This window comes from Mustelus asterias, chromosome 10, assembly GCF_964213995.1.
Source record: "Mustelus asterias chromosome 10, sMusAst1.hap1.1, whole genome shotgun sequence".
In the NCBI taxonomy this organism is placed as follows: domain Eukaryota; kingdom Metazoa; phylum Chordata; class Chondrichthyes; order Carcharhiniformes; family Triakidae; genus Mustelus; species Mustelus asterias.
In genome coordinates, this window is record NC_135810.1 from 60713052 (window position 1) to 60732164 (window position 19113).

Sequence of the window (19113 nt, forward strand, 5' to 3'; positions counted from 1 at the left end):
AAGATTTACTAGGATGCTACTGGGACTTGATGGTTTGAATTATAAGGAGAGGCTGGATAGACTGGGACATTTTTTTCTGGAGCGTAGAAGACTGAGGGGTGATTTTATAGAGGTCTATAAAGTAATGAGGGGCATCGATCAGCGAGATAGTCAATATCTTTTCCCAAAGGTAGGTGAGTCTAAAACTAGAGGGCATAGGTTTAAGGTGAGAGGGGAGAGATATAGAAGTTTCCAGAGAGCAATTTTTCCACACAGAGCTGGTGAGTGTCTGGAACAAGCTGCCAGAGGTAATAGTTGAGGCGGGTAAAATTTTGTCCTTTAAAAAGCATTTAGACAGTTACATGGGTAAGATGGGTATAGAGGGTTATGGGCCAAATGCGGGCAATTGGGATTAGCTTAGGGGTTTAAAAGAAAATGGACAAGTTGGGCCGAAAGGCCTGTTTCCATGCTGTAAACCTTTATGACGCTATTGGGACTGTACGACATGATGGAGTGTATAAAGATTCAATAGAAGCCGTCAAAAGGGAATGGGATTTTTAAAAATCTTGCAGGGACATGGAAAACAGCAGCATATAGAAATGTCTAGATTGCTGTTTGAAAGAGCCAGCAACAGAATTGATGGGTCAAATTGTATCCTCTGTGCTGGATTATTCTGTGATAATAAAATATGAAGCATTTTCAGAATTTTTTGAAATAATATTTGGAGACTTCATTTTTGAAGGAGAATTTGTCAACCGTGTAAAATTTAGCATCACGTTAAATTAATCTATCTGCAATTGAAAATAAGTGCGTCCTTCAGTCCAAAATTTGTTGTACCGCTAAGTATACTCCTGAAGGCAGCTCAACAACTTGTCTTGTCAAAGATAGAGTTAATTTCCATTGGTTTAGGAATCTTCCTTCATTCGCGTTGAAATAACGAACACTTGTCCAACTCCTGAAAACCAAAGCTCACCCACACTAATCCAGGATTAATCACTGATCCCTTCAGGTGAAGTTTAGGATCACATTCCAGCCTGGTATCTATTTATCATAGAATCATTGAAGCCCTACAGTACAGGAGGCCATTCAGCCCATCAAGCCTGCACCTACACCAATCCCACTGAGGCCCTATCCCTGCACCCCCATGTATTTACCCTGATACTCCCCCTGACACTAAGGGGCAATTTAGCATGGTCAATCCACCTAACCTGCACATCTTTGGACTGTGGGAAGAAACCGGAACATCCGGAGAAAACTGATGCAGACACGAGGAGAATGTGCAAACTCCACGCAGTCATCCAAGGCCAGAATTGAACTCATGTCCCTGACACTGTGAGGCAACAGTGCTAACCACTGTGTCGCCCATTTATTATTGTATTCATTATGAAAGATAAGTAGTTGGGAATTCTGAGATAGACTGCTGCTTTGAACCATTCCCTTATTTGTGTAATCTTATTCTCAGGTTACTTAACCTCAGGATATCCATTGTTAATAGTGTTGTTATTCAGATATTTATATATTTTAATGTTTGGACATGGACAAGTCACCCCTTTCCCTAGCCATTTATTGACATCCCCACCTCCCCTGCACATTCCACTCTTCATAACCTACATTCCACTTTTCCTTCCAAGCAAACTCTCGCCTGTTCACAATTACCACGGTTTACTTGCGCACAACTGCAAGGCTAATCTTAGTGCATGTCAGGGATTTTGTCAAGATTACTTGTGGTTCAGGAGCAACACTCCTGCACCTCCTGGCCTCACAAGTATGTCTTGGGCTTCTCCTCTTTTGAGCTACCCCCACCATACCCTAAATGTGAACTTTCCCAATAACCTCCCGTCCCCATGCCTGACCTACCTTACCAGGAACCATTTCGGTAGATTCCTGGCCATTGCTTTCCAACCCTTGTCAGCTCCTGCTCGCCAGTGGGAGTCTCATATCCATATTGGAAAATGTCATTGAAACTCCGGCTTCATATTCCGAGAAGCAGGATGAATCGCTGTTTGTTCCTGAATGCCTGCTACCTGTCACCTGATGAAATTGGGGCTCAGATAAAAATCACAGAATCAGGAGTAGAGCTGCTGGAAATGGGAAACAAGTTAAGCTTAGTGGAGAAGGGGAAGAGAAGGGTTTAAGAAGATGGTTGCTATTGGAGGAAAGAGATGAAAGTTATTTTGCTCTCCAGGATTATAGAATCCCTGCAGTCCATTCAGTCTGCACCGGCTCTCTGACAGAGCTTCTCACCCAGGCCCTACTCCCGTAACTCCACATATTTACCCCGCTAATCCCCCTAACCTACACATCTTTGTTAAAGTCAAACAGGTTTATTTGGAATCATGAGCTTTCGGAGTGCTGTTCCTTCATCAGGTAAGTGGAGAGTAGGTTTCACAAAGAGGGCATATGTAGACAAAGACACAATTGCAAGATAATGGCTGGAATTTGAGTCTTTACAGGTAATCAAGTCTTTACAGGTACAGAGGGTGCAAGTGATAATCACAGTTTAAAGAGGTGTGAATTGTCTCAAGCCAGGACAGTTAGTAGGATTTTGCAAGCCCAGGCCAAATGGTGGGGTTTTATGTAGTGTGACATGAACCCAAGATCCTGGTTGACGCCATCCTCATGCATGCGGAACTTGGCTATCAGTTTCTGTTCAGTGATTCTGCATTGTTGTGTGTCTCGAAGGCCGTCTTGGAGAATGCTTACCCGAAGATCAGAGGCTGAATGCCCTTGACTGCTGAAGTGTTCCCCGACTGGAAGGGAACACTCCTGCCTGGCGATTGTCACGCAGTGTCTGTTCATCCATTGTTGTAGCTTCTGCATGGTCTCACCGATGTACCATGCCTCAGGACATCGGGACTGTGCCCACCCCAGTCCTACGCCGGCATCTCCACATCATGGCTACACATCTTTGGACACTAGGGGCAATTTATCATGGCTAATCCTTCTAACCTGCACATCTTTGGGCTGTGGAAGGAAACCAGAGCACCTGGAGGAAATCCACACAGGGAGAATGTGCAAACTCCACACAGGGTGATAAAGGAGTCATGAAGAATTTTACAGAGGATGGTGAACCCAATCATATGTGACACAGCCCAGTCCAGATTGGGTGCTGGATGGTGATGGAGCTAGCTGTGTGAGAGGTATCCTAAAGGCTGCATCCTTTTATTTGAAGAAGCAAAGCTAAGGGTGGCACGGTAGCACAGTGGTTAGCACTGCTGCTTTGCAGCACCAGGGACCTGGGTTCAATTCCCGGTTTGGGTCACTGTCTGTGTGGAGTTTGCATGTTCTCCCCCACCGTCTGTGTGGGTTTCCTCCGGTTTCCTCCCACATTCTGAAAGACGTGCTGGTTAGGTGCATTGACCCGAACTGGCACTGGACTGTGGCCACTGGACTGTGGAATTTCACAGTAACTTCATTACAGTGTTAATGTAAACCTTACTTGTGACTAATAAATAAACTTTACTTTAATTATGCCGTCAGATAGTAACAAACTTTTTGTGCAAAGCATATTAAAAATATGAAAATGTTGTAAAGCAGCGTAATTTTATTCATTAAAAGTTCCTTTTCTAAACCATACACTTAAAATTCGATTGGTTTCAAACACTAATTATTAGATACCCATTTTCAAACACCCAAAATATATATTTTAAAAAACAATTATTTTAAAATGTTGTACAAAACTACAAGAAAGTCTAATATTAGATTCTTCTGATATTCAGGTTTAATATCCTTTTGAATTCAGACTTATTTTTAAAACAAGTGAAATTAGCAGCAATGACATGCTTTATTTAGATTTAAAATAAACCTGAGGAGGGGCTCTCCGGACCCACACTTCCAGCTACAGTCACCATTTTCTATCTGATTTCCCTTGTTGAGGATTATTCCTTTAATTGTCCACATGAATCCTACTTCTACTCCAATCACCAGTCAAGACATCAACCTTGCCAATTTTGGTCAGTAGACAGTTCTGAATTATTCAGTTAAAGTCACAGAATTAAAACCATCAAGACCTCATGCTGTGGTGTGTATGGACTACTCATCCCACACCTCATTCTTCCCGAACGCATTCCCAGTTAACAGCAAGCCTAAAGAAATATTTGCATTTAATGGGAAATCATAGGAGGATGAGGGAAAGCTCAGTGGAACAACAGTCATGGATGTGACCATTGACCAGAAACTGAATTGGACCAGCCACATAAATACAGTGGCTTCAAGAGCAGGTCAAAGGTGAGGAATTCTGTGGCAAATAATTCACATCCTGAGTTCCATGAAGCCTTTCCACCATCTACAAGCCACAAGTGAGAAGTGTGATTGAATATTCTACATTTGGCTGGATGAGTACAACTCCAGCAGTACTCAGGAAGCTCAACATGGTCTCGGGCAAAATAGCTCACTTGATTAACACTCTATCCACCACCTTAAACAAACACTTCCTCCACCACAGGTGCACAGTGGCAGCAGTGTGTATCATCCACAAGATGCACTGCAGTTTGCCATGGTTCCTTCAACAGCACCTTTCAAACTTGCAGCCTCAACCATCTAGAAGGACAAGCCTAGCAGACACATGGGAACACCAGCACACCCAAGTTCCCCTCCAAGCCACACACCATCCTGACTTGGAACTAGATCGCTGTTTCTTCAGTATCGCCGGGGTGAAAATCCAGGAAGAGCAGTGCAGGGGTACGTGCACCACATGGACTGCAGCGATTCAAGAAAGTAGTTCACCACCATGACTTCAAGGGAAATTTGGGATGGGCAACGAATGCTGGCACTGCCAACAATCCACATGCCCCAAAATCAAAAGAAAAGAAAGAACTCCATCAACGGGGAACATTTTCTATGGGTGGACATTGGCCCAGCGGGGAACTAAAATATTTGGCACACCTAAAACAACAGAACAGATCACACATTGTCCAATTTTAACTGCCATGCCTCACTTTAACATCAGTCGCGCACACTAAGGTGACAAGAATTTTACAATTTTATCCCCTTTTGGAATGCTTGTTGCAATTATTAGATTTTGCCAAAATAAATCCTAAAATCAGAAAGCTTTTTCAGGTTCCAAAAAATGTACATTAATTTATAACGAGCAGAATTTAAAAAATAAACTCTTGAATATAATTAAAGAACAGGAGCAAACTGGAACAAATCAAATGCTATTCATGGGGATTGAGGACTGGGTTATTTGACGAAAGGACTTCTTTCCACGTAAGTAAATAATAACACCAAGAAATAAGAAAGCTATCAGCAATAAAAATACACCAATAATGAGAAGCAATGCCAGCATTAGCTTGATATCACTTTTATCGAGCTTGTTTCCCAAGAAGTCTATCGTTAATCCCACGCCATCTGTGAAAAGAGAGAGTTCTTTTTACTGTTTGTTATATACCACATTAACCACAGGAACCGTCTTGGAAGCTTCATCAAAATGTTTTTTTTATTTCTTGTATGTTGTTTAATATTCAGTTTTAGGTCTGCTTGCTTTGTAAAGCACCCAATTTGTTCAGTCCCTTTTCAATTTATATAAAGCATTCTCAGGCTATATGTTCCACCCATTCAATGACAACTGGTAGAAAATCTAGCCAGGCAGGTTTTCCTCGCAAAACTCTTTCTAAAGTCCCGAACATTAAATTAATTTACAACATCTACACAATACTCAATCAGCTTCTGGATTCTACTCAATATTTGATGCATATATTAAATACACATTACTTCATATTTTGAATCAGTTCATTTCAGATAATTGAGAAGAGAGCTTCGTGAAATTATTCAGCTCATAAAATGTGATTAATTCCACAGTTTCAGGAGTGAGAGAGTTTAAAATAATCTGAAAATTCAATATTCCTTCTGTTTCTCATGTGGAAGACACTGGCTTGTGTTATAACTCTGCTTATTCACTGAGCAAAGGAGGAATCCAGAGCCAGTTTTCCTTCACTTAGGTCTATTCACAAAACCCTGAGAACAACGGCCAGACTTCCTCTTCCCCCTTCCCCATATTCCCTTCTCCTCCACCACTCCTCCGTAGCCCGAGCTCCTTTCCATAACCCTTCCCCATCATTGCCCTCCTTCCTCTCCCCTTCCCTCTCCCACCTTCTACTCTCCCCTTCATCCCCTCATCCTCTTCCCTTCCTCTACCTCCATTTCCTTCCTCACTTCTCCCTCCACCCCCCTCCTGCTCCCTTCTCTCCTCTCCCACCTCTCCATCTCTACCTCCAGTCTCCCCCCGCCCCCTCCTCCTACCCTTCGTCTTCTTCTTACCCCTCACCATCTTTCAAATTGTTCCCTTCCCTCCCCCACCCAGATCCTCCTCTCTCACCCTCCTCCTACCTTCCCCTCCTCTCCCCATCCTCTTCATCACTGCTTCTTCCCCTCCACATCTCCTCCTACTCCACCTTCCTCCCTCCCTATCCCCGTTCTCTCCTCCCCACTCCCTCCCATTTTCCTTCTCCACCCTCTTCCTTTCTCCTCCCTCTCAACCCACCCGATCCTCCTTCCCCTCTTCTCCCCACACCTCCGCATCCTCCTCTCCCTCTTCCTCCCTCTCCCAGTAGTGCTCCAAGCCCGTGCCAGCTGTCACAGCAGCCCAATAAGAACATAAGAAGCAGGAGCAGTCTCATCAAGCCTGCTCCGTCATTCAGTAAGGTCATGGCTGATCTGATTGTGGTCTTAACCCTACTTTCCTACCTGCCCCCCCATAACCCTTGACTCCCTTGCTGATTAAAAAGCTGTCTAATCCAGTCTTGAATATATTCAATAAACCAGTCTCCGCTGTTCCCTGGGGACAGGATTACCAAAGCTCCCAGGATGACTGGGAGTCTCCTGGAATATCAGCATCAATCTCCCGGTAGCTTTTCAAAGCAATCTGGGAGATTTTACGATTGTTTCTGGTGTGCCTCAGGGATCAGGGTTGGACTGCAATTGTTTACAATTTACATAGATGATTTGGAGTTGGGATCAAGTGTAGTGTGCGCAGATGACATTAAGATGATTGGTAGAGCAAAGTGTGCAGAAGACACTGAACGTCTGCAAAGGGATATAGATAGTCTAAGTGAGTGGGCGAGAGTCTTGTAGATGGAGTACAATGTTAGTAAATGTGAGGTCATCCATTTTGGTAGGAATAACAGCAAAATGGACTATTATTTAAATGGTAAACAATTGCAGCATGCTGCTGTGCAGAGGGACCTGGGTGTCCTTGTGCATGAATCACAAAAAGTTGGTTTGCAGGTGTAGCAGGTAATTAAAAAGGCAAATGGAATTTTGTCCTTCATTGCCAGAGGGATGGAGTTTAAAAACAGTGAGGTTATGTTGCAGCTGTATAAAGTGTTGGTGAGGCCACACCTGGAGTACTGTGTACAGTTTTTGTCTCCTTACTTGAGAAAGGATATACTGGCACAGGAGGGAGTGCAGAGGAGATTCACTAGGTTGATTCCAGAGTTGAGAGGGTTGGCTTATGAGGAGAGACTGAGTAGACTGGGACTATACTCATTGGCATTTAGAAGAATGAGGGGGGATCTTACAGAAACATATAAAATTATGAAAGGAATAGATAAGATAGAAGCTGGGAGGTTGTTTCCACTGGGGGATGAAACTAGAACTAGGGGGCATGGCCTCAAAATAAGGAGGAGCAGATTTAAGACTGAGTTGAGGAGGAACTTCTTCACACAAAGGGTTGTGAATCTGTGGAATTCCCTGCCCAGTGAAGCAGTTGAGGCTACCTCATTGAATGTTTTTAAGGCAAAGATAGACAGATTTTTGAACAGTAAAGGAATTAAGGGTTATGGTGAGTGGGTGGGTAAGTGGAGCTGAATCCATGAAAAGATCAGCCATGATCTTATTGAATGGCGGAGCAGGCTCGAGGGGCCAGATGGCCTACTCCTGTTCCTAGTTCTTATGTTCTTATATTATCTTGGGAAAGACATACATTTCTGAATTGATATAATTCACTCCACTCCAAAATGTGACCAAGATTTGAGGTTACACACTAGCAGCGAGTGAGTGAGCAAGCTCACCAAGAAGGGACCCAGGCTGGGCTGACAGTGTCTAATCATAGTTCTGAGGTGCTGTTGTGCTTCTGGACTCGATTTGTCCACTGAACATCCAGGTTTTGCAAATGGTGTTCGGATCGAGTGCGTGGAACATGTGCTTTCGTGCTCCGAGTATAGGCATGAGGTGAAAATAGTGAAATATCAACAGTTTATCTCAGTTCCAGTAGCTCTGTTGAAGGGGAGATCGACAGACAGAGCGTTCTGTATCCAGGCTGAGATCTGTCTGCCAGTTAAAGGCACTGGTTCATATCATTGGACTGGGAGGGCAGTCAGAGGACTATGCTCCACTCTTTCCTCTACTCCTGGGACATTAACAACTTATGTAAGGAACCAAAATTAAACCTTTCAAAGACCCTGGGGTGGTTGCGGTGGTCAAGAGAAAGGAAAAATCAAAGAGAAAAACAAAGGTTGCAGGCCTGAATCTGGGAGAGTGGTCAAGGGAAGTGGGGTGAGATGGCGGGGTAGTTGAGAAATTGGGCCAGTCAAGAGATTCACCTGCTCTTGCCATGCCACCGGCTTTCCGTGATGTCAGTTCTGGCAACATCTTCCGGAATATGTCCAGCCCGAATTCGTAACCCTGGCTGGAATTTTCCGGCCATTCACGTCCCATTGCCTCTGACAGCGAGAACGGAGAATTTGCTGCTCAGTCAAATGTCCGTCCACTGAAGCGGGACCAGAGAATCCCACTGGCATGAACAGCTGGACAAATCCAGCTTCTATCTCTGGGAAAGAGAATTCCAAACACTTAAAAACCTTCTGAGAGAAGAAACTCCTTCTCATCTCCGTTTTGAGTGGAAGAGCCTTTGGGTGGAATTGGCGAGTTTGGTGGTGGGTGGACACGGTGAATCTGGCAGGAGCCAAAAAGTCAGAAACCCACCAGCATAAAACCCTGCTACAATTCTCCCAATGGCAGGTTAACGGTGGGTCACCGTTCCTGCTGACAGGTGGTACAAACACCATTTGTATTCACTTCCATCTCATGAATGCTCATTAAAACAGCGCCAGCCAAAATCCCATCAGGCCTTTCAGCCTTGTGTCACACCAGCGGGAATTGATGTTAGCATTAAACCCGACTGCTATTGAGTGGGATGGCTAAGGTGGTCCTGAGTTTTCCAGAGACTTCGGGGTAAGCGCAACAACTTTCTACCAGAGTGCTGCTCTGCTCCTGATGCACTGTTCACCACTCTGCCGGGGCAGACCGGATCCTGCCTCCATTTCCACACCCAGCTTGTCTTCATAGACAGCCCCGTGCTGCTGGGTCCATGGACCCTCCTGTGTCGCCGAATCCAGTCAATACTGTGCCTGAGGTTAGGGAGTACAGGGTGTCCTTGACCCTGGTGCCACAGAGCAGTGTCTATCTGGGCAGCACTGTGTTGAGGGTCTCATACAGCCAACCCAACAAAGGTCCAAAGTTCCAGGGGTGGAATGCGAGGCTGGAGGGTGTGGCCTAACAAAGACAAGGAGGCAATGTAGAAGGAAGGCTGTGCAAGGGGGGGGGGGGGGGGGGGGGCGGTTGCAGGGAAGGCTCACAATGGCAGGCAGGGGGCAAGGAGGGGGATGAAGAAGATGAACAATGGAAGGCAGAGGGAAGACTGAAGGGAGGGAGGCTGGGCCACGACAAGGCTGGATGAAAAACTCATAAACAAGGGGATCAAAGGGATAACACATCATTTACTGGGAGGGGATGGATGAAGACTCCAGGTGTGGTGGTAGAGGTCCAAGTGGGGCATGAGCGCCTCACAGGCAACGGGCTCCGGAGGAGGGTGGTTGAATCAAGGAAAATATTTTTTCTCCAGGCTGCTAGCCCTCTGGGTTGCCAACATCCTGAATGGTCTGGTGAAGACAGGTGGGCTGGAGAGGGTGATGTGAATGTGGTGGGCTGCTTTTTAAATATACCTTTGAACCGGTCATCTGACCTTGACTGGACGAATCAGCAGCCTGTCCACCGGGTTATTCAGAGGAGAACTTGTCTGTGCATAATTAATGAGGTTCCAAGCGGAGAATCTGGTGCAGGATCCTGCCAATCCGGTCGGCCAAGCCAGAGTCACCCATCACTGCACTTAGTCTCAAAAACAGAATTCTGCCCCATATTTTTAATAATTTTAGATTCCCCACAAGAGGAAGCATCCTCCCAGCATTAACCCTGTTAACACCCCTTAGAATCTTATGTGTTTCAATAAGATATCACCTCTCATTCTTCTAAACCCCAATCGGTATAGGCCAAACCTGTCCAGCCTTGGGAGGCACAGTGGTTAGCACTGCTGCCTCACACTGCCAGAGACTCGGGTTCAATTCCGGCCTTGGGTCACTATCTGTGTGGAGTCTGCACATTCTCCCCATGTCTGCATGGGTTTCCTCCAGGTGCTCCGGTTTCCTCCCACAGCCCAAACTTGTGCGGGTTAGGTTGATTGGCCATGCTGAATTGCCCCTCAGTGTCAGGGAGATTAGCAGGGTAAATATATGGGGTTATAGGGCTTGGGTGGGATTGTTGTCAGTGTTGATGGGCTGAATGGCCTCTTTCTGCACTGTAGGGATTCTACAATTATTTTTCCTCAGAAGAATCATGTCAGGAACCAGCCAAGTGAAGCTTCCTGAACAGCTTCCTGTCAATCCGTCCAAGTTAATAATTTCATGGATTATCAGGATTGTTGAGGTGCCGCCTGGGAGAGTGGCAGTAGCTTTGTGGAGCATGAACCTGCTGTTGTCTCTCAGGGTGACTGCATTCATCCTCTAAGCACTGCTAATCCATCAGTGTCCCTGCTGGCACCTGTCAGTTATCCCAAACTGCTGCTGACCTTGTCAAGGTCGAAAGCCGGGCTTTCTAGTCCAGAGCTGCTCACGGTAGTGTTCCCCAATAAAGTCAGCAGGCTTCCACCAGCCATGCTGAAGCCAATGGTGTAGAAGTTTGGGGGCGCACCAGGCCAGGCAAAGGCACACAAAGGTTGATGTTGACTTTTCCATTGAGTATTGGATGATTTGCTTGATGAAGCTGTTCAGTAACAGAGGACTGGTAAGATGTAGGACTAGCGGTAAATGGGAAATTTAGTTCACTGGTACTGCAGTGAATGATGATCTGCCTGACCAGAAAATTGAAGAGTTTATCTCCTCTTCCCTCCTCAGTTCCTCGCTATGTAACTGGGGGCAGGACTGCGTGAGGTGGTGAGGTTGAGGCCGTGTGCACCAACAAATCATGACAGATGTTCTGGAGTGTACCGCAGGGCTCCTCCGAAGTGGGCCAGGCAGAGGAAGCATTATTTAAGCACCCTAAAAGTGTGCCAAATGACATTTCATATGGCAGCTTGACTCTCCATATACGCATCTCTCCTGTGTGTGCAGAAGTTGCACATCAGTGTCAAAAATCTGCTGTCCAATAGCCGCCCACTGGTTTATCATGATGGTCCAAAGGCTAATGGAAGAATAGAATGATGAATAATAAAGCATCATGTTAGGATACCCCAGTGTGGATGTGCCAAGTGCGTTCTGAAGTAGAAACCTCTGCAGTTGTGCTACAGCCCTGAATTTAGTTATGTGCACTCACTGGCATCATAGGAGAAGCCTGCTATCCTGGCAAGGCTCTGTGCACATTCCAACAGCCTCTGTGTGGAAAATGAGAACGCCATCTATTTCTTTCTTTGCATATAAAATGTCAGTGACCTCCCTTATACAACACGGGACGGTGAACCACGAAATGTTGAAGATTTCGCCAGCTGGAGTCCGAAATGAGTTTGACATGAAGAGGTTCATGGTCAAAGTTATCTTTATACCCATTGGCAATGTCCTTATTGCTCTGCTCCGAGGTTGCAGATATAACCGATTTCAGTAGCACTTCCTCAGCGAAAGTGTCTCACACACCTTCCTCTCTGAGTTTGAGGCAAGATAATTGTCTCTTAAATGTTTGGTGGAAATGGGTTTCTCTTCTCCTCCTCCATCTCCGGGCACTTTGTCCTCCTCTGTGTTGCCTCCGCTCAGTCTTCCTGTCATGCAGCACATCAAAAGCCACAGGACTTATACCACTGACAGCGAGTGATCTCAGCTGAACCCTTGAAGTGAGAGCCAACAGCTCCCTCATGAGTCACATCACTCCCTGTAGTAAAGTAATGGTACTAACCTCCAAACACTTCAACTGGTTCAGCAACAACCAATAGAAATCAATCAGTAAATAACTAACCTTAGGAATGGACAATAAATGGCAGCTCACGTCCCTTTCTATTTCTGAACACGTGTTTGTTCAGCTGTGCAGAGTTTAGTGAGGGCATTAACTGGAGGGTACAGGTCGAAAATTACATTGCCAGAGTCAACCCAGAACTATGTGCTGACTGACATCACAATCTCCTCGGCATATATCCGCCAGACACTGCCACCATGCTAACAATCTAGCCAAAACGAGCGGCTAGCACTATGGCAACTGAATCTTGGGTCACCTGCTTATCATGCCATTCCTCATACTCAGAGACATTACAACATCACATGCAAGTGGCAAATTTTCCTCCCTGAGCCTGGGCTGTGATTATCTAGCAAATCCACAGGAACAGGCATCAACAATACATTTAAACTTGACTTCAACAGCTATTCAGATGAAATAATTTCAGCAAAGGTCAAAGGTCGATGATCAGGAACAAGAAGTCTGGCTAATCTTCCCCATCTGTTCTAGTCAGGGCCCTGAAGTTATCTCCAGTGTCCCAATCCAACCCTGTTTGAAAGGCAGTAGATGTAAACTTTATTTTAAACTCGGCTGCATTGTATCAATTGCAAAACATAACCTTGGCTGAAGGACTTGTATAAATGGCCAAAATAATAACTAACATTTTATGCAAAGCAGCATTACTTCTGGTTTTGCAGGACTCAAAAGATGGACAGAGAGGCAGATGTAGACCCATCTGTATATTGTTTCTATGGTTTTATGGGTAAATCCTAAGATCCCGCACAAGGTTTTTGACCCACTCACCAGGGCAATAATTGAGGAGATTTTGGTCTTCTTCACGGTTTCTCTAATTTTCAGAGTGCCTGCACTAATGAGAGTCCTGCAAATGTGGCTAAAGCAACCTACATGCCATTGACAATAGCTGGCCTCCTGCATCCATCGGAATCAAGTATTCATCAAATCATAGGAACCCTAGAGTTCAGAAGGAGGCCATTCAGCCCATCGAACATGCACCGACAATAATCCCACCCAGGCCCTATTCCCTTAACCCCACGTATTTATCCTGCTAATCCCCTGACAATCCACCTAACTTGCACATCTTTGCTATTCTCACTTGATATCAGCCTGGTAGTCCGAGCTGGCAGTCTGCTCTCCACCCACTAGTTCTATCTATAGGGGGAACCCAAGTGCAACTCTTCTGATTCAGAAGGAGGAATACGGGCACCGAACCAGTGTTCACTCAGTCCAATTGTCAATACTCCACCCTGGATATCAACCCAGTATTTAATGATAACACTCTATCTCCTCTCATCAGGGCCATCTGGAGTGGTCTTGAACTCTTCATATTCTGGCTCAGAGTTAGAACTGCTGAGATGGAAAGGCAGTGGCATATTGGTATTGTCACTGGACTAGTAATCCAGAGACCCAGGGCAAGATCTGGAGACCTGGGTTCAAATCCCACCACATGAAATTTGAATTCAATTTTTTAAAATCTGGAATTAAAAGTCTAATGATGACCATGAAACCACTGTTGATTGTTGTGAAAACCCATCTGGAAAGAAATCTGCCATCCTTACCTGGTCTGGCTTATGTGTGACTCCAGATCCACAGCTTTGTGATTAACTCTCAAATGCCCTCTGAAATGAAGGGCAGTTAGGAATGGGCAATAAATGCTGGCCCATTCAGCAACACCCACTTCCCACAAATGAATAAAGAAATCCAGATGTCAAAAAATCATAGAATCACAGAAGCCCATCAAGTCTGCACCAACAACCAATCCCAGCCAGGCCCTATACCCGCAGCCCCACACATTTGCCCTGATAATCCCTCTAAATACACATCTTGGGACACTAAGGGGCAATTTAGCACGACCAATCAACCTAACCTGCACATTTTTGGACTGTGGGAGGAAACCTGGAGCACCCGGAGGAAACCCACGCAGACACGAGGAGAACGTGCAAACTCCACACAGACAGTGACCCAAGCCGGGAATCGAACCCAGGTCCCTGGAGCTGTGAAGCAGCAGTGCGACCCACTGTGCCACCGTGCCACCCCATGTATATAATTAAAAATGTTTCTCACAATACCACTACATAAACATACCATTTGTCGTAGCACCTGCAAATAGATTTTCCACAGTGGTCTTTGCATGGTCTGTGAGAAAACATAATCAATAAATAAATAAAGGCTCTGATGAAGGGTCATCCTGACTCGAAACGTTGGCTCTATTCTCTCTCCACAGATGCTGTCAGACCTGCTGAGATTTTCCAGCATTTTCTGTTTTTGTTTTAATAAATAAATATATTCTCATATCACTGTCAATGGCAGATTAAAAGTGCATTGGAAAACACCTCAATGTATTAACATAATAAACCTTGCATGAAAACATTACAACAGACACCACAAATGAGAAAAGGACATAGATTAATAATTATGGGAGATTTTAATTACCCCAAATAAACTGGCAAAAAAAAGGTTGCAAAAGGGATATCAGGGAATGGAGTTTTTACATTGAGCAAAATTTAATGCCCTCCCCCGAGGTGAGTTTGGTAGTTGGGGGTTACTTAATCAGGCAGCAAGAACCCCACAATCTTCCTGCCTCCACATGATTAAGTCTGAGATCTGTGGATAGCCTTCCCACCCAATGCCAATTCAGGCCCTTACGTGTACTATGAATGTCACTTTAGGACGTCATCCTGTTGCCGCTGGTATTAACCCAGTGGTGGTCAGAGAATCTCACCATGTAGTGAGCATAACAAGCAAACCTATGCAGAATTGTTTGCAGGTTCCTGGGGAGGTCCTCATTCAATGGCATTCAGTGCCTAATCAAGGGACCACACACATTGAGAAGAGGGTGGTCCAAAGAAAGTCAAAGACAGCCCTTGCTGTCAATGCCCCACAACTCACCCTTGCATCCCTTACTGCAAGACCCCATCCCACCATGACTCACCAGTAGCCTGGAATTCAGCGACAATCCTATGCCTTGGCTGGGTGTCCATAGCAGCAGACGTTATGGCCTCCCCTGATAGTCCTACCAATCTGCTGGCCTCTGATAGGCTGGCAGCTCTCAGTGGGCAGAATGTGCACTCACAGAGTGAGTCCCGGGGAGGGTCCACTGTTGTCTAAGTGATACTTAATCCACTGGACCCTCTTTAAGAGAGGTGATATGGGACTCTTGCTGGTTCTTCTGCTGGCAGGTGAGACCCTCGTCACCTCGATTAAAAACTGTACGATGTGTGCAGGGCTCCAGGGAACACTATTATTCACAACGTACATAAACAATTCGGACTGGGAATTTGGAATTACAATTTCAAAATTTACAGACAAGACCAAATTGAAGAGGACCGCAACCAAATACAGGAAGATGTTAATAAACTTGCAGAATGGGTGTATCATTGGCAAATCAACAACAATATAAATAAACGCAGGTGATACATTCAGGTGGGAGGTATAAAGAGCCACATACTGCTTGGAAGGTAAGTACCCAATTGGAATAGGGGAGAGATTTGGAATTAAAAATACACATATCACTACTGACCCACATCAGTGCTTTTAAAGTTGTTTTATAAAGTTAGCAAAAAGCAAAACAAGCACGAGGGTTCATTTCGAGTGGGATAGAATCGAAAAACTGAGAGAGAAGGACATACTTACAGAACAGAGACCTCTTTTAGTCTCCAAGACACCAGAGAAAAGTGCAAAAGAGACTGACTAGGTTAATACCGGAACTGAGGTGTCAAGCCTATCAAAACTGATGGAATAGGCTGAAGCTTCATTCTCTGCCCCCGCACACCCCCATTGCCCTCTCACCTAGAGTCATAAAGTCATAGAGGTTTACAGCATGGAAACAGGCCCTTCAGCCCAACTTGTCCATGCCATGCCTTTTTTTAACCCCTAAGCTAGTCCCAATTGCCCACGTTTGGCCCATATCCCTCTAAACCCTTCTCACCCATGTAACTGTCTAAATGCTTCTTAAAGGACAAAATTGTACCCACCTCCACTACTACCTCTTGCAGCTCGTTTCAGCCACCACCCTCTGTGTGAAAAAATTGCCCTTCTGGACACTTCTGTATCTCTACCTTCTCACCTTAAAACCTATGCCCTCTAGTTTTAGACTCCCCTACTTTTGGGAAAAGATATTGACTATCTAGCTGATCTATGCCCCTCATTATTTTATAGACCTCTATAAGATCACCCCTCAGCCTCCTACCCTCCAGTGAAAAAAGTCCCAGTCTATCCACCCTTTCCTTATAACTCAAACCATCAAGTCCCGGTAGCATCCTAGTAAATCTTTTCTGCACTCTTTCTAGTTTAATAATATCCTTTCTATAATAGGGTGACCAGAACTGTACACAATACTCCAAATGTGGCCTTACCAATGTCTGGTACAACTTCAACAAGACGTCCAACTCCTGTATTCAATGTTCTGACCAATGAAACCAAACATGCCGAATGCCTTCTTCACCACTCTGTCCACTTGTGACTCCACTTTCAAGGAGCTATAAACCTGTACCCCTAGATCTCTTTGTTCTATAACTCTCCCCAACGCCCTACCATTAATTGAGTAAGTCCTGCCCTGGTTCGATTGACCAAAATGCAGCACCTTGCATTTATCTAAATTAAACTCCATCTGCCATTCGTCAGCCCACTGGCCCAATTGATCAAGATCCCATTGCAATCCTAGATAACCTTCTTTACTGTCCACTATGCCACCAATCTTGGTGTCATCTGCAAACTTCCTAACCATGCCTACTAAATTCTCATCAAAATCATTAATATAAATGACAAATTGCAGTGGACCCAGCACCAATCCCTGAGGCACACCACTGGTCACAGGCCTCCAGTTTGAAAAAGAACCCTCTACAACCACCCTCTGGCTTCTGTCATCAAGCCAATTTTGTATTCATGTGGCTACCTCACCCTGGATCCCATGAGATTTAACCTTATGCAACAACCAACCATGTGGTACCTTGTCAAAGGCCTTGCTAAAGTCCATGTAGACAACATCAACTGCACTGCCCTCATCTACCTTCTTGGTTAGCCCTTCAAGAAACTCAATCAAATTTGTAAGACATGATTTTCCACTCACAAAGCCATGCTGACTGTCCCTAATCAGTCCTTGCATCTCTAAATGCCTGTAGATCCTGACTTTCAAAATACCTTCTAACAACTTACCCACTACAGATGTGAGGCTCACCGGCCTCCAGTTCCCAGGCTTTTCCCTGCAGTCCTTCTTAAACAAAAGCACAACATTTGCCACCCTCCAATCTTCAGGCACCTCACTTGTGACTATCGATGATTCAAATATCTCTGCAAGGGGACCCGCAACTTCCTCCCTAGCCTCCCACAGTGCCCTGGGATACATTTCATCAGGTCCCGGGGATTTATCTACCTTGATATGCTTTAAGACTTCTAGGACCTCCTTCTCTGTTATAAGTACACTCTTCAAGACATCACTATTTATTTCCCCAAGTTCCCTAACATCCATGCTTTTCTCAACAGTGAATACTGATGAGAAATATTCATTTAGGATCTCACCCAACTCTTGTGGATTCGCACCTCTCCCCATTGTGACACTCCCATGACTTACGTGCATTTTTGCCTGCACTTATTCTGTGGGATTCAGTGTTGACCCAGCACTGGCTTAGGGCTAGCCTGATAGATGACATATGTACAGAGTATGAAAGGATTTGATAGGGTAGATATGAATAAGATGTTTCCAATTGGATAGAGAGCAGAACTAAGGACCAGTGAGTGGTTAGAATGTAGAATTGACTATCACAAGGAATAGTTGAGATGAATAGCAATGATATATTGAAGCAGAAACTTGGTGAGCACAAGGGAGACAGGAATATAATAATTTGTTGATTATGTGGGAGAAGGCTAATTGGTTAATTTTAAATTGGTTAATTTTTATAAAATTGAATTTTGTGATAAAATTTCAACTAAGAGTTTAATCAGTTTAATTTTAGATACCCTGGCGGTTTTGCTTCCCGCACGAGAGCACATAAAATGGGATGGGTGCCCATCCCATCACCTTCCTGCCAATCCCTGAGTTCACTCCATGGGTGGGGGTGTGCAGGTAGCAATGTTGGCAGCCCACCCCCCACATTTAAATGAACAATTAAGGGTCAATTGGGCTTGTTATCAGGCCAATTTATCCTGATCATATGTTGCCCATGCCTTTGCCAATTGCAAGACACCACCTGCTCCCCCCCCGCCCCCCAACCAGGTTGAACCCCCTCCCCATTCCTTTCTATCAGCTCCTTTCCTAAAACCACCTCCACCACCACCACCACACTGGCCCAATCCATAACCTACCCTAAACCTCCTGGCTCAAGACTCTGGCCTTACCAGCTCCGGGTCCTTTCTCTTCTAGCTACCCTGGCAGTGGCCATTGATGTCTTCCTGGTGCTGCCGTGACTGATGGAGCTATTGGCCAAACGGTGAGGTGCAGAGTGTCCCATTCAGCCCTCATTAGCCCACCCCAGTCAAACTGGTCGGAGTGAGAATGTCGGCTTCACGCCAATAAGATTTCTGGAGGGAGGGGGCATGCCACCCACACACCCATCCATCCCCCCAAACCCCCATCCTCCCACCCACCCATCCTCCCAACCCCCACCTATCCACCCCCCCAAATCCCCACCCATCCCCCCAACCCCCCACCCACACGCCCACCCATCCCCCCCAAACCCCCACCCACACACCCACCCATTCCCAGAACCCCCACCCAGCCCTTCCAACCCCACCCACATACCCACCCATCCCCCCATCCCCACCCGCATACCCACCCATTCCCCAACCCCCACTTAGCATCCCCAACCCCACCCACACCTCCACCCACCAACCCATTCCCCAACCCTCACCCATCCCTCCAGTCCCCACCCGCATGCCCATCCATCTGCCCAATCCCCATCTGCACACCCACCCATCCCCCCAAACCCCACCTGC

General features: G+C 45.6%; 1 protein-coding gene across 1 annotated transcript in view; it reads right to left on the reverse strand.

Annotated features, from left to right (window-relative positions):
* Positions 1–3548: 3548 nt before the first annotated feature.
* Positions 3549–19113, reverse strand: part of LOC144499627 (ferroxidase HEPHL1-like) — a 128884-nt gene continuing 113319 nt past the window's right edge. The window contains exons 19-20 of the mRNA XM_078221799.1: positions 14269–14319; positions 3549–5328 (exon numbers count right to left, since the gene is read on the reverse strand). Coding sequence (XP_078077925.1) covers positions 5129–5328; positions 14269–14319 — 251 coding nt within the window. The 3' untranslated portion in view covers positions 3549–5128. The remainder of the gene's footprint in view (positions 5329–14268; positions 14320–19113) is intronic.